The following is a 17,471-nucleotide window of genomic DNA, read 5'->3' on the forward strand; positions in this document are numbered from 1 at the left end:
AAATCCGTTAAACGCCACGTCTTATAAGAGTACAAATGTGAAATGACTGTGGATCATATTCAAACTTGGGTCCCTTTTGAGTATTTGGACCTGAATGCAACCTAAATGTGTCTAAATATAGATCACAGAGACCCCTTATGTGTGGTTCAGGCTCTATTTTTACATTTTGATTTTCATCATTTGCATTGTTTCTAGTTGTATATTTAGTGATTTGGCACCGTTTACTGTCTTGTCCAAAGAAGTTGATTTTCCAGTGGAGGTTTTTGCCAAAAAAAGCTTGCATGCATTTAGAGGGTTTTGCAGCAAAAGACAGTCAAATTGATTTAATAGCCTTCCAACAAAATGACATTTGTGAAAATAATTCATTTCAGAATTAACCTTTTCATTGCCCTTAAAGTGAAATTACTGAACCTAAACATAGAGCCTGATTAAAAAAAGTTCATTTACAGTACAAGAAAACATGTCAGATGCACATAGAGGGTTTTACATCTGACCTCCTCCTGAATTGTATTTGTCAAAATCAAACAGCCTGCAGAATTTATAGATACAGTGCTGTTAGCAATATACAGGAATCCATATTATATTTTCAATTTATTGTGAGGCACACAATAGCATTTAATGTTGCCTGGAGCAAACAAGCACAGCACTAACAACAGCCACCAGAATTGACAACACAATCCCATCCTCTGTTCATTCAGCTGCTGAAGAGCCCACAAAGATCTTCTCTCCCCCTGCTCTCTTGAATCGGAGCGCTCTGTGCCATCATTTGAATCTCTTCACAAAAAAATCAGACTTGGAGACACTTCGAGTCTTAAATTCATCTCGCATGCCTTAGTTTTCATTTGTCTTTTTTGATTTAAAATTAAAGGTTAATAAGAAGAACTTTAAGTCCAAGATGTCTGCGTTCTGGGATATGAATTACGCTGTGTCTACAAGTCCTCCAAAGACACCACCTCCTCTACACTTTGCCAGGTCTGAATTTAGCTACAGCAGCAGTATGAGGTAAGATAATTATCTCTTTTCTTTAACCTGGTTAAACCTCTTTCCTTTTATCAGTTTCTATGATCTTTTACACTGTAGTTCACCCATGCAAGATGGACATGACAACCTAGAATGGACATCAAGTGATCAAGTGGAATTCACAAGATTAAATCCCTCCAGAACAAGAGACAGTACAGGTCTGGAAACAAGATTTGTTTTTTTGGTAGTGATATGACACTGTGATCGAAACATGACTGCTTTTTTCTTTCGTTTTATAAGGAGAATGGCATATGATAACAGCCACACGTTCACTGCTTGGCAGCGAACAAGAATGCCATAGGGAAGATTCACAAGCACGATGGTCATACCACAGCTTGCCAAGAGTGAGTTATAATTTGACATAGAATATGGTTTTGAGACAATATCTCTTATAGATTAAAGTTACTTTAGCATATGGATAAGTAAAGAAATCTGTGCATTTACTGTGTTTTGATTGTATTGTAAAGAAATATTTTTTTTTCTTGTAGGCTCATTTTCTCCAGCCAAATAGAGACTCGAGTGCATTTTCACCCTACGCCAATGATTTTTGGTCACCCAGGAACACTCATGAACTGCACCCGCTGGTACAACCCGGTTTCTACAGTCCAAAAATCCAACGCTCCAAACATTGTGATGATGCACTGTCCACAAAAAATGCAATAAAAGGATCTTCTACAAGCAACATGAAAGAATTTAATAGTCACACATTGCCTCTTCCATGCTCAAGGACTGCTGTTCTCAAACATGGGTGAGCTTTTCCAAAATTATATGAAAAAAAAACACTTTGTATTATTTGTATTTACATTATATATGGTATAGACATAGTTATATTATTTTAACACTATATAAACAAATAAAAGTACTTTTCTGTAGCAATAGTGCAGAGTCAGGAATAAAGGTGACACTGGGATGGTACCCGTTTAAAAATATTTACCATTTAGATACAGGTACGTTTCATTTTTTGAAAGGGTACCGCCCCAGTGATGTACCTGCATGTGTAGTGCAGCTTTAATACTGGGCCTGGCAACAGGAGGGTTGTTTATCTTGAATGAACTGTGTGTGGATCAACAAATCTGTGAATAAATGCATAAATGTCCTTTCAGTTGTCTAGACACCCCCTTTCCCTCCTGCCTGTGGGATCCCACAGTGATGGGTGGGACAGTTACTAAAAAGTAGGACATTCTCAGCATTGGCTTTGTCCCTGACCAATTTATAAATAAATTCAACCAGCACTTTCCAGTCAGTTGCTGTCCATCATTGAAGCCCAGATTCGGATAGCTTGCATTTGCACAACTTGGATATTTTCAAATAGGATGAAATCATGTGTCTGTTTTTGTGCCTGCATTGCACTGTTTATCTGTTTACGTGTTTTTACGTGTCTACAATATGCGTGTTTCTATGGTCTTTGTGTTTTATTTCTGTTAGCCCCTTGTGCTGCAAGCCGCAAAAGGTTAAAACATCGGTGGTGCAAACGCCACCTTTGATGAGAGCTGTGATTTCTCAAACCTCAACAAACTCTGATGAATCCAGCGAGAAGCACTGCAGTCAGCGACAACTAATAGAGGACCACGGTTCTACCAATCTACAGGAGCCAAATATAAAACTTTATAGAAATGATCAATCTGTGTGGAGTTCCAGTCATCCATTAACCAAACAGGCTGCACAGAGCCAGGATTTATTCACTGAGATTTTGTCTACCACAAATCATCTTTCTATCAACACCCATTTGTTTCCTGAGTGCCAGCATGCAACAGACCAACTTGCAAGTTTGCCAAAGCTGAGTCAGGAGAGATTTCGTCTGAGTGTTGACAGTGGCATTAAATCCTCTCAGAGTGACCCAGACCAAACCTCACCCAGCCAACCCCAAACCAGCTTGATTCAGCCAGACAACAGTCAAAAACAAACTACAGATTTTAGACATCATGATGTCAGAAACAACTCCAAAAATCATGTGGAAAGGTGAGCAGCCATGTTAGTATGAAAAACAAATGTCCTAGTTTAAGAAGAACAGCCAAACAAAATCTATTTTGTAAACTTTAAAGTAACAATGTCTTCATTTATACTATTCAGTCAGGTAGAGATGAATTCAAAGAATGTGTTTGGTCAGCCTCGAATGATTGCATCACTGCGGGAAGTGTGTTCCCCACGACCTATTCGCAAGAGCACAGTGCTAGAAGATTTGAAAAAACTCATTGTGATGGATGAGACAGAGGACGACCCTCAGGGTTATTCAGTATGTAAAGTATTCTCATGCATAGCCATAAACAACCAAGGACAAAAATGTGTAAACACACTATTGTTTTGGTGAATGCTGGTATGTGAGGAGTATTGCTAGAAATTTGTAACCTGTTTTCTATCTCTTTCTAGTCATCTTTTCAACAAAAAGAGGCAGGGCTTTGTGCCAGTCCTTTGTTATCCAGTCCTGTAAACCAATCGTATCTAGAGTCCCCAGAACTCACACCCACCCATCTCTCCATGCAAAACACAGGCAAGCATTATTCCTTCTGCTGAAGCACATTAAAGTGATAAGTTACCCCAAAATGAAAATGATGTCAATCCAAACCAATATGACTTCTGTAGAATACAAATGACAAAATTTGGAGGAAAATAATGCTTTTTACAATGAATTAGGGCTGTCAAAAGATTAATCGCGATTAATCACATACAAAATAAAAGTTTGTGCTTGCATAATATATGTGTGGGTGTACTGTGTTCATACATTACGTATAGATAAATACACACAACATGTAGGAATTTAAGAAAAATGTTATTTAGGTATATTTTTTATTATTTGTATAATATAGATAAAAAATCTCTAGAAGTGGTATGAATTGCTTATCAACAGTTTTATTTAAGTTTAAAGTGGTTTAAGAAGATTTTGTGTTCAATGGCAAACCAAATACCAAATAGACATTAATAGTTTCTTTACCCAGAATGCTGGGCAATGCCTGAACAGACTGAATGTGAGGTATTGGAAGGAGACCAAGACCCTGATCCCGAACCCATGCCCCTACCAAACACAACCTGTCAACTTGACTGGGATAGTCTGGTTGAAGCAGCCCAAGCCTATGAGAGTAAGTGAAGCAAAATTGTAGAGTATATGATGTAGGGCTGCACGATTTGGGAAATTTTTCCCATTGCGGTTATTGATGCTAATATTGCGATTGCGATTATAATGAATGGTATCATGAGTCAACTTGATGGGTTTTAAGGAAAATCCACACACAGTTTAGGGATAATGCTAAAATGTGTATTTGTAAAACTAGAAATGTTTTGGTATTGCCACGTGATGTAGTAACTGCTCAGTGTCAGTAATCCTAAATCCAAAATACCGCCATACAACAGACGTAGAGTTTTTTTTTCAGCTACCAGATCACTGTCAATCTCCTCTGCATTCATCTTCGCTCTGTTATTTCCGTGCTGCGCACACACAAGTAACAACGCACGCAACACACGTGCATGCCACACGTGCACTGCCTTTTTTGTTAATTTTTCTTTCTTTTTTTAAACAGCAAGGAAAATCATCAAACTGTTATCAGAAAGCTGGTGTTAACAAGTCCACACATTTATTTATTTAATATAATTGCAACATTTTGCTGTCATATAATCGCACAGGCTGACATCGCGATTGCGATTGCGATGCGATTAATTGTGCAGCACTAATATGATGTAACTTTCCTTGTGCCCCATAAAGATATTCATCACTTGAACTATGGACATGCTACAATAACATAAAACCCATGTCCAAAAAATTTTTTGCCCTCATTTTGAACAGTACTGCTATTTTTTATCAATAAAAACATTTATTTTTGTGAAATGTTTGCATTTTGCGCTTGTGCTGTTTCTTGTGCTGCCACTTTTTTAAAATTTTGTTTAAGCAATTAATGCAGTGTCATTTATACACTTAAATACCAAAATAAACGACTTATTGATTGCAATATATTTACTGTACAGTACAAAGGATGGCAACCCTTCTGTCACAAATGAGTCCTGCACCAAGCAGGCCAGGAACACCATCGCAACACCATCATTCCATTCCCTCATACAATGAAGAAGATACAGAGTAAATTGATAATTTTCCCTTCAAATTTTTTTCATGTATGCAACACTGAAACAGGAAATTCATGTTTGAGTTACTTACACCAGCCTATGTATGTTTATTGCATAAAATGCACTTAGAAACTTCAGTTTTATTTGCATGTTTGTTATCTTTTTACAGTGATGTTTTTATTGACTTTCCCGACCAACTCTCTCACCTGGAGGGAATGCTTAGGAGATTGAGCAGTGATCTACTGAAGGTGAGTTTCATTTACAGTTATAAATGAAAATGTCCTCTGATAGGGGACAAACATACTCATCCGCACCATATGTGCCTCTGTCCTCTGACAAATATGCTCATTATCATGTGTCCATTTGTCCTCAGGAGAAGAGGGACAAGGTGGCCCTGCTGGCCGAGGTATTGAAGCTTCGCATTAGCAACCAGCATCTGAGAGAGGAGTCCCTCTGTGCGGTTTCACAACTACACAAAATTTACGAAATTTTAAAAGCAACACCTGGAGGGGTCGAGTGAGCCGGAAGCAAAGACATGCAAATATGCAGAGAGAACTTTTAATAAAGATTAAATAATACAAACCAGAACATACAGTAGTTGACAACTATTGAAAAACAGGTTACAGATATTTTAATGCTTCTTATTGTATAATTAGACTAGATAAGGCTGTAAAAACATATAAAACATTATAATAAATATATAAAATAAATAAATAAATAAATATAAAAACAAGCTTAACCATTTTCCTGTATTATCAGATATAAAAACGAAAATGTTTTTTTATCAAACAATGTAACGTCACATTGAAAACATGGGGTTTGGAAGATCTGTTGAATGATGATAAACTGTATTAAAAACACTAAAAATATATAAATATGTTGTTTGATGATTACAGTCGAACTATAAAAACATAGTAAAAACACAATAAATTATTTTAATAATTGTAGAATGCAATATATATATAAAATACTTGAAATTGTGTTTAATCACAACAGTGATTAATGTTAACGATACTGAACTATAAAGTGCTACTGTTTGTTTTGCTATGAACTTTGATGACTTGCTTACAGAAAAAAAGTATATTTTCGCAGTGCTGTAACTAAATGAAGTGTAAGGATCGTCGTTTGATAGCACAATAGGTGTCTTTTTGAGCCAGTAACCTGTGCAGTGGACTGGGGTCATCTGCCTCTGTTTCTTCATCTTGTGTTACAATACGCACATTGCGGTTGTTTTGACAACTGAACCTCCAGGCTTTCAGACTAAAAGAGAAAATAAAGAGAGGTGTTCATATATCAGACAGTATACATAAGAAGATTTGAAGGATGCAGAATATCTACCAGTACAAACGTCTCTCCTGCTTGGGCATGACGTGCCATAGATGGGCTAACTCTTTGGTGACTGTGGTAGATGCTGTACCAGGGTGGGACCTGTTTCAAAATAAAAACTTTAGATTATTATTAAAATTTCTGTGTAATTTCTAGACACAATTGATCTGTAAATATGCCTTTAAAAACGCCCACATCTTTATTGTTCGGCCAAACAGAAATTCCTATCCCAAAACTATTGGTTAAACCAATGTTACATCAGGCCACCAATATAGTATATTTGGGGAAGGATCATAGCGAGTGATTCGCTTAGAAAGATATAGTTTACATTTAATATTTGTCAAGGTCTACAGGTAGCTGCATTATTAATTAAGGTCTGGTGAGCACCTGATATACGCTTTTCTGTTCATTCGGCAGAACATAATAAATCCATTCACACATTTCTTCTTGGAGCTCGGATCTTCTGTTTGAATACGTCTTTTTCCTGCAGTGCGTCTTTGCCCGGATGCTTTTCTTTCTTTTTTCAAAGGTACAAAATGTTCTGGGGTTGAGATCTCATCCTCTGAAACTTTATCCCCTTTCTCGGTTTCTGAGGACAGACAGCCACTGCCAGCACTTTTCACATGTGTAAAGGGTGTCTTCTGTTTATAAAATATAGAAAAGTTACCATAAATAGGAGGCTCACTGAAAATAAATATCTCAATATCTCTTAAAATAATATACAGTGGGGTCTGTAAGTGAAAAATACATCCTCTATATATATATATATATAATGCAATATTTAATTATATTGCATTACGTTATCAACAAAACTATAAGTAAAAAGTTTAACTAAAAATTGCACACATTTTGGAATTTCATATATTGAGGTGTCCTCCTTTTCCTTTAAAGGACAGCATGCACTTGACCTAGCATGGACTCCAGAAGTTTGTATAAAACCTGTAGTACTGATATGTATGGTGCAGAAATTGAGCAGAATGCCAAAGATTTCTTACTGATGATGTTATTGCTATAGTTCTGTATTGTTCAAATGTTTATTTACAGGTTAATATTACATTTTAAATCTTAGATTTTCAATGCACTCAGACTTCTGAGCCCCATTGTATATTCAGGCAACAAAATATCAAGTTTGGCCTACTATTTTTTCTGCAGTTCTGCATAGCATCCTGGGACTTTTTAAGTTGGTAGATTCCGGTGTGACCCACACGTCCTCGAATAATGCTGTTGTGGTGAAAAAAGGTTGCACGGTCAGCATTACAGCAAAGCTATCTTGTTTGTTATTTCATACTATCATGTGCACATTTGGATCGAAGCAGACCTCACTTGTTATTAATTTATTATGTTCACATTTCATGAACCATATATGATCCATACATTAATCTAAATGATTTAACCATAGGTAATCTAATCTAACTGTTGTCCTGTTATGCTTTACCCTGTAGTGTCTCTTGTCCTTCAGGAAGGAGAAAATGGTTAAGGCCCTGAGAAGGTGATGAGAGCAGAGACGGGCTGAGGATCAGGTTGTCTGCTGTCCTCACAGATGGGTGCCGAGGCTGTGTTGGTGTTTCTGGTAGCATTGTGCGAATCAGCAACCGCTTCTTCCACGCAGTCGGAAAAGCTCCAAGCATTGGGTCTCTTAGAAGAATCCTTAAATGTTGGTAACAAAGCAAACATCTTTAAAACGAGCTGTCAATTTTCTTGCTATTCACCAACATTATGAGATGAAAGTTCTCACGAAGAGCCAGAACAGAAAACTTCTCTTTTCAACAAACCATCATTTAACCAATCAGCTCTTTCCAGCTGGTTTCCGAATCAATTTTAAAAAGCTGAACGTTCTTACAGTAAAAAGTACACAAACCCTGATGGAGGTGTATCTAAAATGTTTCTTCCTGGACTTCCAATTTCATTTCCTGTTTGATCTTCACAAACACTACAGGAAGATTCATTATCCACCGAGCTCCCTGATAACAAAAATACAAGTTATCTTTTAACTTAAATCACAGTTTGTGGTGCAAATGTATTATTCATTTGGCTTAAAAAAATAGATGTGATTTCCTTTACCTGTATTGAAAGAGGTGGATGTGGAGTTGGAGTCTAGAGAACCTTGTGATGGTTCTCTGTCCTCCATAGGCCATGTCTCCTTGTCTTCTGCAGTATGAACTTCTGATGAATTATTGTGTCCATCACACACACTATCATTGGGTTCTGGCTCCTCAACAGCAGTTATGAAAAATCTTTCAGTGCCATTGTTTTTAGGGTCTCTCTTTTTGCCATTCAACCATGCTGTTTATAAATAAATATAGCATACGTCAAATACTATGTACACTCTAAAAAAGGATGTGTTAATCCATAACATTAGATGTGTTGTCCATAACTAGACACAAGATATGTTATTTTAACACATTAATTTTAAGAATGTATAAATATATTTTTAACAATAGGGTGACCTGCAAAAAAGGGACTGATTCAAATCCAGGTCAGATTCAAACCCCATGAGCCGACAGCTCTTAAATGGCCCGATCATATGCTCAGACCATTGTTCCACTGTTTTTGACCAATTAAGCATTTTACTGGATGTTTTACCTGTAGTTTTGTTTAAGCGACTATAGGTGTGCTTATTGGCTGTAAGGAATTGTGGTGATGTATCAGGTTCTGGCATTCGAGTGTCTTCGCTCTCCCTCTCTGAATCTTCAGAAGGACACAGATGATATAACTTTAGATAAAGTCACATACTTCTGTCTACTTTTAAAAGGAAAACAAAAAATCTTTGATAAAAGCATAAAAGAAACAAACCGTTCGTATTGCTTTTAGGAAGGCAGTGGAGGGGAAGGTGACTTTTCAGACTATGAATGTGACTCTGGACAAAGTCAAAGCAATGCATCATCGCATCTCTTGTGGTCCCAAAACTGGAGCTGTGAGTCACGTGATGATGTTTTAAAGAAAGATTTTGTACAATCACTGTTAGGCCTACACACTATTATATTTATGACACTATTCTTGCAAAGTAACAAAGGAAAAATACTTTTATGTTTGACAAATAAAGAAAGAATAATGCTCTGGATGATCTATAGAGATTCTAAAAGTTTTACCAGAGCACATAATTTTTTTATTTGAGGCGTAAATAAATGATTATGTATTATGTTTAATGGCTATCTATTACAGAGAATAAGTATGATGTTTGTTTCACGATCTGTTAAGTATATAATTACAAATATATAACAATTATTATATCTTGCATGATATTAACGTTATGCAGGTAGCTTAAAAAACATATTTGATTGTTGACAGGTCTCTTTAAAATGTTCTCTGTAAATTAATGCATATTTTGACGGATATTTTGCTCTGTACATGAGAACTTACCTGTATTATTCTTCGTGCGACGGGAGTTGTTGCACATAATACTGTATATTTAAAAATACAGTAATTAAATTTCCAGCAGCTGATAGCTTTTCGGCTGTGATTGGACGAGCAGAGCCAATCGGCATCTACGCCTGCGCTGATTGGCTAACACGGAGCCTCAAACTTTGCTCCGTTCACACATTGCTCGTGAATTTATTGGATATGTGGTTACTAGGTTGTTGCCTGGCCCTTAAAGTTTTTTTTTTATGAACGAACATTTGCAAAATAGAAATATGCCAAAATATTGTCTTTTTAACATAGCAAAATTTAAAAAAAATACGTACGTGTCTACAGACATATTTAAATTGTTGAATAAAAATAGTTTATTAACAATAATGGCTTGTCACTTTCCACTGTAAAACTACAGTGAACATATTATTTTAATATATCTGTAATATTTCACAGCTGAAACTGAAGTGAGTGAGAACAGTCAGTCAGTCCGCGCGCGTGTGTGTGATAGGTAGCTGCGCACATCCTTCCCGACCCTGTCCTGTAACGTTAACCGAGAGCACGATCATTTTGTAACCAGTCCAGCATCGACGGTGTAAACATCAAGGGCGAATCAGAGGAGACAGGGGTACCAGCAACTAGATTTAAGTAGCGATGGTGATGAAATGTTCCCCAGACTCGTTTCTCTCTTCGTGCAGCACTATGTCTTGTTCATATCAAGAGACCATAACGGATTGTATAAGGCAGAGGTGTTCCAGTCCTTCTGGGCTGCTGGTGGTAAGTGCTCCTTTCGACTATCTTAAAACAAATATTTGGTCATTAAACATAAACGTAAGGGGTTTGCCATTTAATTTCGTTTTATCACGAAACAGACTTATTATTTATATAATTAAATAGCTGTCCCTTATGTGCATCATGCGTAGTTCAGTCTCAATGCGCCAGATTTGCATACGAAAAACTGGCAATCATAGTTCAATTTATTGTCTTGTTATAAAAATGTACATTTTGCAGTGCAAGAATTTTGACCTGCATATTCCCCTACAGGTTTGATAATTGTTTTGGCATCTTTAATAAACCCAAGATGAGAAGCATGAAGTATAAAGCAGCGACTGTCAAGCTGAGCTGCTGTGACCTGCCACCGATGTGTCGTGTGCGGTTACTGCTGCTGTTTCTGTGCGTGCTCGTGGCCATGACATTAACTGTGGCGTTAACGTTAACTGACCAGCCAACGACAGATTTGGACTTACCACCAAGACCCCCAGACCTATTCAAAGACAAAGTAAGAAATAATGTAGAATGTAGAAATAAACAATAAAAACCATCACAGAAATAAAACTACTAATAGTTATATAGGGAACTGTGTTGGTTGTAATGGGAACTAGTGATGTCTGTGGGCATCTATTGGTGGGATGCTATAGAAAACCATTAACCACGAAACCATTAAATCCTTCTGGAATAAGGCTCAGACACACTATTTGATATTTTTAATGGTTATAAATGTAAACAGCCGATATGGTATTTGCATTTGAAACCACATGGATTTTTCTGCAGGGCAGGCATTTGCTTTTAATTTATCTTATATTATACTTTATACTAATTTCATACAATGAATTGTTATTTTAAAATGACTTATTCTGTACATCGTATCACATTCTGTATCCTTACTGCTGTCTTTAACCTCAGCTCAATCACCAGCCAGGTCGGCCCACTGTGGCTCAGGTGAAGCGACTCGTGTCTCAGGTAAGCTGGGGAAGACTTAGGTATTCTCATCTGAAACCCATTCTTCATGATCGACAACCAGGGAGTCGTGGGAGCCGGGCTGCTCGAAAAGTGAGATTAGGAAGCATCAGCCTTGTTTTTGTTCAATTAAATCTCAGATCTTGCTGACTTCTTTTAATGTCACTGACTAATGTATCTACATTGTTTGTGATCCTAGCACATCTTTTCTAAGCTGGACGTGCTGTCTGCGGGCTGGTCTGTAGATGTCGACTCCTTTATCTCTGTGACACCTCATGGCCCCGTCAGTTTCTCAAATGTTCTGGCCGTGTTAGACCCCAGAGCTCCTCGCAGATTGCTTTTGGCTTGTCACTATGACTCCAAGTCCATACCTAAAGATCCCAATGACCCACAGAAGGTGTTTGTGGGCGCTAGTGATTCAGCTGTCCCCTGTGCTATGATGCTGGAGCTGGTCACTGCTTTGGACCCACATCTAAAAAAACACAAGCAGATGGTGAGCTGGCATTAACAGGTCTGAGTAAATACACTAAAGCTAAAGGAATAGTTCACCCCAAAATTGAAAAATGTACTTACCCTCAAGCCATTCAGCTACACAGTCATTATCCTGGCTTTTTCAGCTTTACAGTGGCATTGGATAGTGCCCCAATTTTTCATAGAAAAGCGCATTTATCCATCAAAAACTAATTCATACATTTATTAAATGTCTTCTGATGTAAAGCAATGGGTTTATGTAATGTTGGGTGAGACATATCAAATTTCTAGTGAACTCTCTCTCTCTCTCTCTCTCTCTCTCTCTCTCTCTCTCTCTCTCTCTCTCTCTCTCTCTCTTGTGTACGGAATGGATGTAGTTAATAAAGTTTGAAATATTAATGTTTCCTTACAATCACAAGATTAGTTTTTGATAGATGGATGCGCTTTTTGGAGCATTAAAAAATGGGACAATATCCAATTCCATATAAAGCAATAAGGATATGGACTAACTTTCATATTGGATGAACTATTCCTTTAAACAGCTTTGGTTTCAAATGAATATGTCCCACATTTATCTGTGAGTAAGGGACACTTCACTTTTTTTTGAGAATATGCTCATTTTCCAGCTCCTCTAGAGTGAAACATTTCATTTTTACAGTTTTGGAATCCATTCAGCCGATCTCTGGGTCTGGCGGTACCACTTTTAGCATAGCTTAGCATAATCCATTGAATCTGATTAGACCATTAGCATCACGCTAAAAAATAACCAAAGAGGTTTGATATTTTTCCTTTTTAAAACTTGACTCTTCAGTGGTTACATCGTGTACTATGATCGATGGAAAATTAAAAAGTGCGATTTTCTAGGCCGATATGGCTAGGATAGGAACTATACTCTCATTCTGGCGTAATAATAAAGGACTTTGCTGCCGTAACATTAGGGTTGGGAATCGAATTTCGATTACGATTCTGGAATCGGATCCATAAGAAAGGAATCAGATCTTTTAAAAAAATAATAATTTCGATTCCACTTATCGATTCCGGACGGCATGGTCACATAATTTTACGTCATCTGCCAAGACCGGAGTCACCTGACCTATAGCCATCTGCGCACAGTGCGCAGGACCGCTCACTTGAAAACTTGAGCCCTGTCCCAAATGGCACTCTCAGGACTTGTAGCCTCCTAGCCTCCTTGTTTTTATGTAGCCTCCTTTATTGTGTTCAGTTGTAATGGCACAAAGTAAATATTTTTGATCTATAAAGGCTTGACTGTTGTTGCTTTTCACCTCTTTGGAATCAAAACCAAGAATCGTTATGAATCGGATCCGATAAGCGAATCGAATTTGGAATCAGAATCGATAAATTTGAAATGATTCCCAACCCTACGTAACATGGCTGCAGGAGGCGCAATGATACTACGCAGCGCCTGAAAATAGTCCCCTTGGTAACTTTCAATAGCAGAGGACTATTTTCGGGCACTGCGTAATATTTTTTAATATTATTGTGTAACCACTGAAGAGTCAAGCTTGAAATAGGAAAAATATCAAACTCTTTGGTTATTTTTGAGCGCGATGCTAAATGGTCTAATCAGATTCAATGGATTATGCTATGCTAAAAGTGGTACCGCCAGAACCGGAGATCGGCTGATAGATTACAAACCGGCAAGAATCAAACTTTAGGGGAGCTGAAAAACAAGCATATATTCAAAAAAAAGAAAAAAAGGGGAGTGTCCCTTTAAGAAAAACTAAAATCTGATAGTGTATATCACCAGCAGTTTATTAATCTATAGTATGCTGTCCTTGGACAAGTAGTGCAATACGGTATATGTCTGTGAGGAGGTCACTTTGCACAGGCATTAAAGTAGAATATAAAGTCAAGTCTGTTGTTAAACTTAGTGATTTTGATCAGGAAAAGAAGATTTTAACAAACAGACAGCTGTACATAACTTTTGATCTTTGGAAACTGTGAACACCTACAGTAAATTATTGATGAAATTTCTTGATGGATTTTAACAGGACTATTCAAGCTTGATATAGAGGCATTTGTTTAGACATACAGTCTAACATATCAGTCTCTTTCGTCTGTGAAGATGTCTAGAGTGACCCTGCAGTTGGTCTTTTTTGATGGAGAAGAAGCTTTTGAGGATGGGACTCCAACAGACTCGCTATATGGTTCAAGGCATCTCGCAGACCAGATGTCCCGCATACCCCACCCTCCAGGTTCTGAACACACTACACTGCTGAATGCTGTGGTGAGACAAGAACTGGTTTACGTACCTCTCTATATCTGTGAATTCATCTATACATTTTACTTACATGTACTTTGAATTTGCAGGATCTTTTTGTGCTTTTAGACCTTATTGGTGCCCCAGATCCCATGTTTGTGAATCACTTTGAGAACACGGCTCGCTGGTTTGACCGCCTCATCGCTGCAGGTAACACTGATTTGACTTTCTATTAAAACTTAGCTAATACTGGTTAATCATTAATGGATATAAAGGGTCTTACAACTAATGTTTGATTTTCAACTTCAAAAAGTGATTTTATTCCAACCCTGTGCTGACCTTGATATTTTATTTCACATTCTGCTTTTTAAGAGAAGAGACTTCACAATCTGGACCTGTTGTCGTCCCATCCCAATGAGCAGAGCTATTTCAGAAAGGATGTGAACATGGGGCTGGTTGAAGATGATCACGTACCTTTCCTTCAGAGAGGTAAAGAAAACAACCTATTGTTATTTTTTATTGTAAGTTTTGAAATTGTGATATATGACATACTACTGTATATTGCACAATTTAAAAAGTATATTATTTCTGCACTGTGCATTGTTGTATGTAGTGTAGGTTTAAATTTAATAATCAACTATTAGTAAGTTTTACTGACCTTGTACAAACTTGTGTGCACTCCACTCTACAGTGCAATACTGTTAAATCTCAGCCTTGAGTGTCATAATGTAATTTAAACTCTCACATTTTTAACCACAGGAGTTCCAGTACTGCACATGATCGCTACACCTTTCCCATCCTTCATGCACACAATGGAAGACACAGCAGACAAAATTAACAGTCACACTGTGGAGAATCTTACCAAAATCCTTGTGGTCTTTCTGGCAGAATATCTGCGGCTCTAGGATGCTATAACATTACAACCGTCCACATGGATGAGCTTAAGTCAGCTTTTGTTAGTCAATCAGTATTGTGCCTTCAGGGTAGTTTTATTGTCTTTATTGCACTGTACTATTATTATCCGTGCCAAAAAGAAGTTTACATAGGTATGTTCTTCTATTCAGTTTAACTGTGCATTCAAATCAATGGAATGTAATGTAGATATTTAGTGCACAGGACTGGATGTAAAACCTGATGCTATATAAAGCATTATAACACTATGCACATTAAATGAAGTTCTATAATCATTCAACAATTATGACATAGTTCTATATTAATCTTGCAATGGTTTTCTCTTAAGGTCTATGGCAATCTGTAATGTTTAGTAGCTAAATGTTAAACCACATATTAAACAGAAATGTATAATTTTCTAATGTAATATTAAATATTTTGCACTTGCAAAGTTTTAACAGAGTTGTGTACCTTGAACTTATGCCTAAATAAAGAATGAACTGAGCCTTGATGCAGAGTGGACTCAAAACACTGCCTGGCCACTAGATGGCACTGTATTATGCAGTTACAACGGAACGTGTCACAACGTCACAGCGTCAATCAGGAAACGTAAGGTCAAATTCGCAGTTTCAATGTTTTTAGCTATGCTGTTATTTTCTGGATATTTTAAAACGTAGATAATAATAATAACACTAGCTATCATAACCTGGGAGTCACTAACGAAGTCAAATGATGTAACTTAAGGTGGAGTGTGTCCTGTCTCTTTAAATGTATTTTCCTTAACGTGTGTTGTAACAGTAATGCTGTCATTGGAAAATATACATTAATTTTTAATTCACCATTAAGATTCAGTATTTGGTGTATGTGAATGTGTAAGAGAAATCGTATGTTTTGGGTGCTGTAACTGTTTGCAAATTCTTTTACACTTAATGCAGTCAGTACATATCTGACTTTATGCCATTATTGACCGCAGACATTATTTTCCTTTGCAGGCTAAGGGCGACACTTTCAGTGACAGACAACTCGTCCACCTTCTTGCTGTGGTGGTGTTTTATAACTCCATATAATATGGTTCGCCACAGTAAACTACAGAAACAGGTCCTGTCCCTGTATCGTCAGTTTCTTCGTGCTGCACAGGACAAGCCGGGATTTATTCCGAGAATACGCGATGAATTTCGCACCAATTCTGCGATCAAGAAGAGTGACGTCATGCACATTGAGTATCTGTATCGACGCGCACAGCGTCAGCTGGAACTGCTTAAAGATGTAAACACTAAACAACTTGGATCCTTTAGCAAGTTTGAAAATGTCAGTTGAGACTCAATCTGTGATTGGCCATATAATCTTGATTGTATTAAAATATGTAACCTGCAAAGAACAGATTATTTTGGACCTCTTATCTCTGGCTGCATTATCCGAATAAAGACCAGTGAGATTGTCACTCACCCCTGGGTAACACAAGCAACACTATTATTGTAGTATTTGAGTATTATTGCAGGAACTGAAGGAAAATAAAATGGACAAGTTACTGTTTTACTTTGTTATTTAAATTATTTAATATAAATAAACAACTTATTATTAGTATTCTTGCTTTTTTCTGTAGTTGCTTATGTGTAAATACAGCAGATGTATGTAGTTGAATTTTTTATAGGTACACTGGATTTGATACTGATGTTAATGCAAACTCATGAATTGAATATTAAAATAGTGCATATTATCATCACACTTTGTGCCACTCTCTAAAATGGTTCAACAACAGAAATAATATTATAATATTGAGTCATAGCCGCAGCAAATTCAACTGCTTATGCTATCATGTATTTTGTTGTGCTATCTGTCGTTTTTCTGTGCTTTTCACTGCTTCTATTCATGTAAAGCTGCTTTGAAACAATTGACTTTTGTGAAAAGCGCTATATAAATAAAATTGAATTGAATTGAAAAATATTTTATACTTTATATACTTATTTGATGCATATTTTGACGAACTGCATTCAAAAAAGATTATTAAAAAAATGACAACAAGAGTTGGATCATAATGATGGGAGAGATCTGTACTTGATCTAATAAGTAGGTATGATAGGGACATTAAAGGAGAAAATAAGTTATATGCAGATTAAAAATTGAACATGCAAGCTAAACCAAACTTCAAATAGGAACACATCATACAGGTTTATGTGATAAATGCCAGAAGGAGACAGTTACACACATTTTTATGTCATGGAGGAAATGTATACAGAAAAGGCACGAGGTGAGGAGCATTATGAGTATGATGGGAATAATAACTATGTAAATTTTTTTTGCATTTCTGCAAGAACGAATTTAATCTCCTAAAACCTGGATGTCCACTTACATTTTTTGTTGTTTGCACCATAATTCTTAATTCTGGGTAACTGGAACCTGTTGTACA

At 36.9% G+C, this 17,471-nt stretch overlaps 4 protein-coding genes across 7 annotated transcripts; 3 read left to right on the top strand and 1 right to left on the bottom strand.

Annotated features, from left to right (window-relative positions):
• The first annotated feature begins 717 nt into the window (after positions 1-717).
• On the top strand, positions 718-6,036 carry LOC135776250 (uncharacterized). Of its 4 annotated transcripts, none has more exons than XM_065286824.2 (11): positions 718-1,002; positions 1,057-1,178; positions 1,261-1,364; positions 1,524-1,768; positions 2,446-2,979; positions 3,091-3,253; positions 3,388-3,508; positions 3,954-4,094; positions 4,975-5,083; positions 5,240-5,318; positions 5,444-6,036. In XM_065286824.2, exons 1-11 carry the CDS (start codon positions 896-898, stop codon positions 5,588-5,590), a joined length of 1,872 nt encoding a protein of 623 aa, XP_065142896.1. In that variant the 5' UTR covers positions 718-895; the 3' UTR covers positions 5,591-6,036. The 4 variants fall into 4 exon arrangements, with proteins under 4 accessions (XP_065142896.1, XP_065142894.1, XP_065142897.1 ...); XM_065286822.2 differs by having other exon boundaries at positions 1,509-1,768; positions 5,444-5,956; XM_065286825.2 differs by having other exon boundaries at positions 1,081-1,178; positions 1,509-1,768; positions 5,444-5,939.
• Positions 6,037-6,152: 116 nt separating this feature from the next.
• On the bottom strand, positions 6,153-10,109 carry LOC135776251 (uncharacterized). Its single transcript, XM_073812628.1, has 8 exons — positions 8,844-10,109; positions 8,458-8,684; positions 8,255-8,357; positions 7,832-8,070; positions 7,535-7,617; positions 6,784-7,127; positions 6,409-6,498; positions 6,153-6,330 (listed from the first exon to the last, which is right to left on the bottom strand). The coding sequence occupies exons 1-8, from the start codon at positions 9,053-9,055 to the stop codon at positions 6,171-6,173; spliced, it is 1,458 nt and encodes a 485-aa protein (XP_073668729.1). The 5' UTR covers positions 9,056-10,109; the 3' UTR covers positions 6,153-6,170.
• Positions 10,110-10,270: 161 nt separating this feature from the next.
• qpctlb (glutaminyl-peptide cyclotransferase-like b) lies at positions 10,271-15,573 on the top strand. The gene is made up of 8 exons (XM_065286827.2): positions 10,271-10,521; positions 10,789-11,023; positions 11,428-11,574; positions 11,681-11,974; positions 14,039-14,200; positions 14,284-14,383; positions 14,546-14,662; positions 14,933-15,573. The coding sequence occupies exons 2-8, from the start codon at positions 10,826-10,828 to the stop codon at positions 15,076-15,078; spliced, it is 1,164 nt and encodes a 387-aa protein (XP_065142899.1). The 5' UTR covers positions 10,271-10,521; positions 10,789-10,825; the 3' UTR covers positions 15,079-15,573.
• On the top strand, positions 15,493-17,006 carry sdhaf1 (succinate dehydrogenase complex assembly factor 1). Its single transcript, XM_065286828.1, has 2 exons — positions 15,493-15,673; positions 16,057-17,006. Exons 1-2 carry the CDS (start codon positions 15,624-15,626, stop codon positions 16,379-16,381), a joined length of 375 nt encoding a protein of 124 aa, XP_065142900.1. The 5' UTR covers positions 15,493-15,623; the 3' UTR covers positions 16,382-17,006.
• Positions 17,007-17,471: the final 465 nt, after the last annotated feature.

This window comes from Paramisgurnus dabryanus, chromosome 18 (assembly GCF_030506205.2).
Source record: "Paramisgurnus dabryanus chromosome 18, PD_genome_1.1, whole genome shotgun sequence".
Lineage (NCBI taxonomy): Eukaryota > Metazoa > Chordata > Actinopteri > Cypriniformes > Cobitidae > Paramisgurnus > Paramisgurnus dabryanus.

What these genes read in the sequence shown, in the direction of transcription:
- LOC135776250 (XM_065286822.2), top strand. Translation starts at nt 896, where the DNA reads ATGTCTGCGTTCTGGGATATGAATTACGCTGTGTCTACAAGTCCTCCA. An exon ending in CAGAACAAGAGACAGTACAG is followed by an intron (nt 1,179 to 1,260) that starts GTCTGGAAACAA and finishes TCGTTTTATAAG; the next exon opens with GAGAATGGCATATGATAACA. An exon ending in TGAGCAGTGATCTACTGAAG is followed by an intron (nt 5,319 to 5,443) that starts GTGAGTTTCATT and finishes ATTTGTCCTCAG; the next exon opens with GAGAAGAGGGACAAGGTGGC.
- LOC135776251 (XM_073812628.1), bottom strand. Translation starts at nt 9,055, where the DNA reads ATGCCAGAACCTGATACATCACCACAATTCCTTACAGCCAATAAGCAC. An exon ending in TTAGATACACCTCCATCAGG is followed by an intron (nt 8,071 to 8,254) that starts GTTTGTGTACTT and finishes CTCGTTTTAAAG; the next exon opens with ATGTTTGCTTTGTTACCAAC. An exon ending in AGGACAAGAGACACTACAGG is followed by an intron (nt 7,618 to 7,831) that starts GTAAAGCATAAC and finishes TCACCACAACAG; the next exon opens with CATTATTCGAGGACGTGTGG.
- qpctlb (XM_065286827.2), top strand. Translation starts at nt 10,826, where the DNA reads ATGAGAAGCATGAAGTATAAAGCAGCGACTGTCAAGCTGAGCTGCTGT. An exon ending in CAGACCTATTCAAAGACAAA is followed by an intron (nt 11,024 to 11,427) that starts GTAAGAAATAAT and finishes CTTTAACCTCAG; the next exon opens with CTCAATCACCAGCCAGGTCG. An exon ending in TAAAAAAACACAAGCAGATG is followed by an intron (nt 11,975 to 14,038) that starts GTGAGCTGGCAT and finishes TCGTCTGTGAAG; the next exon opens with ATGTCTAGAGTGACCCTGCA.
- sdhaf1 (XM_065286828.1), top strand. Translation starts at nt 15,624, where the DNA reads ATGCAGTTACAACGGAACGTGTCACAACGTCACAGCGTCAATCAGGAA. An exon ending in CACAGCGTCAATCAGGAAAC is followed by an intron (nt 15,674 to 16,056) that starts GTAAGGTCAAAT and finishes TTTCCTTTGCAG; the next exon opens with GCTAAGGGCGACACTTTCAG.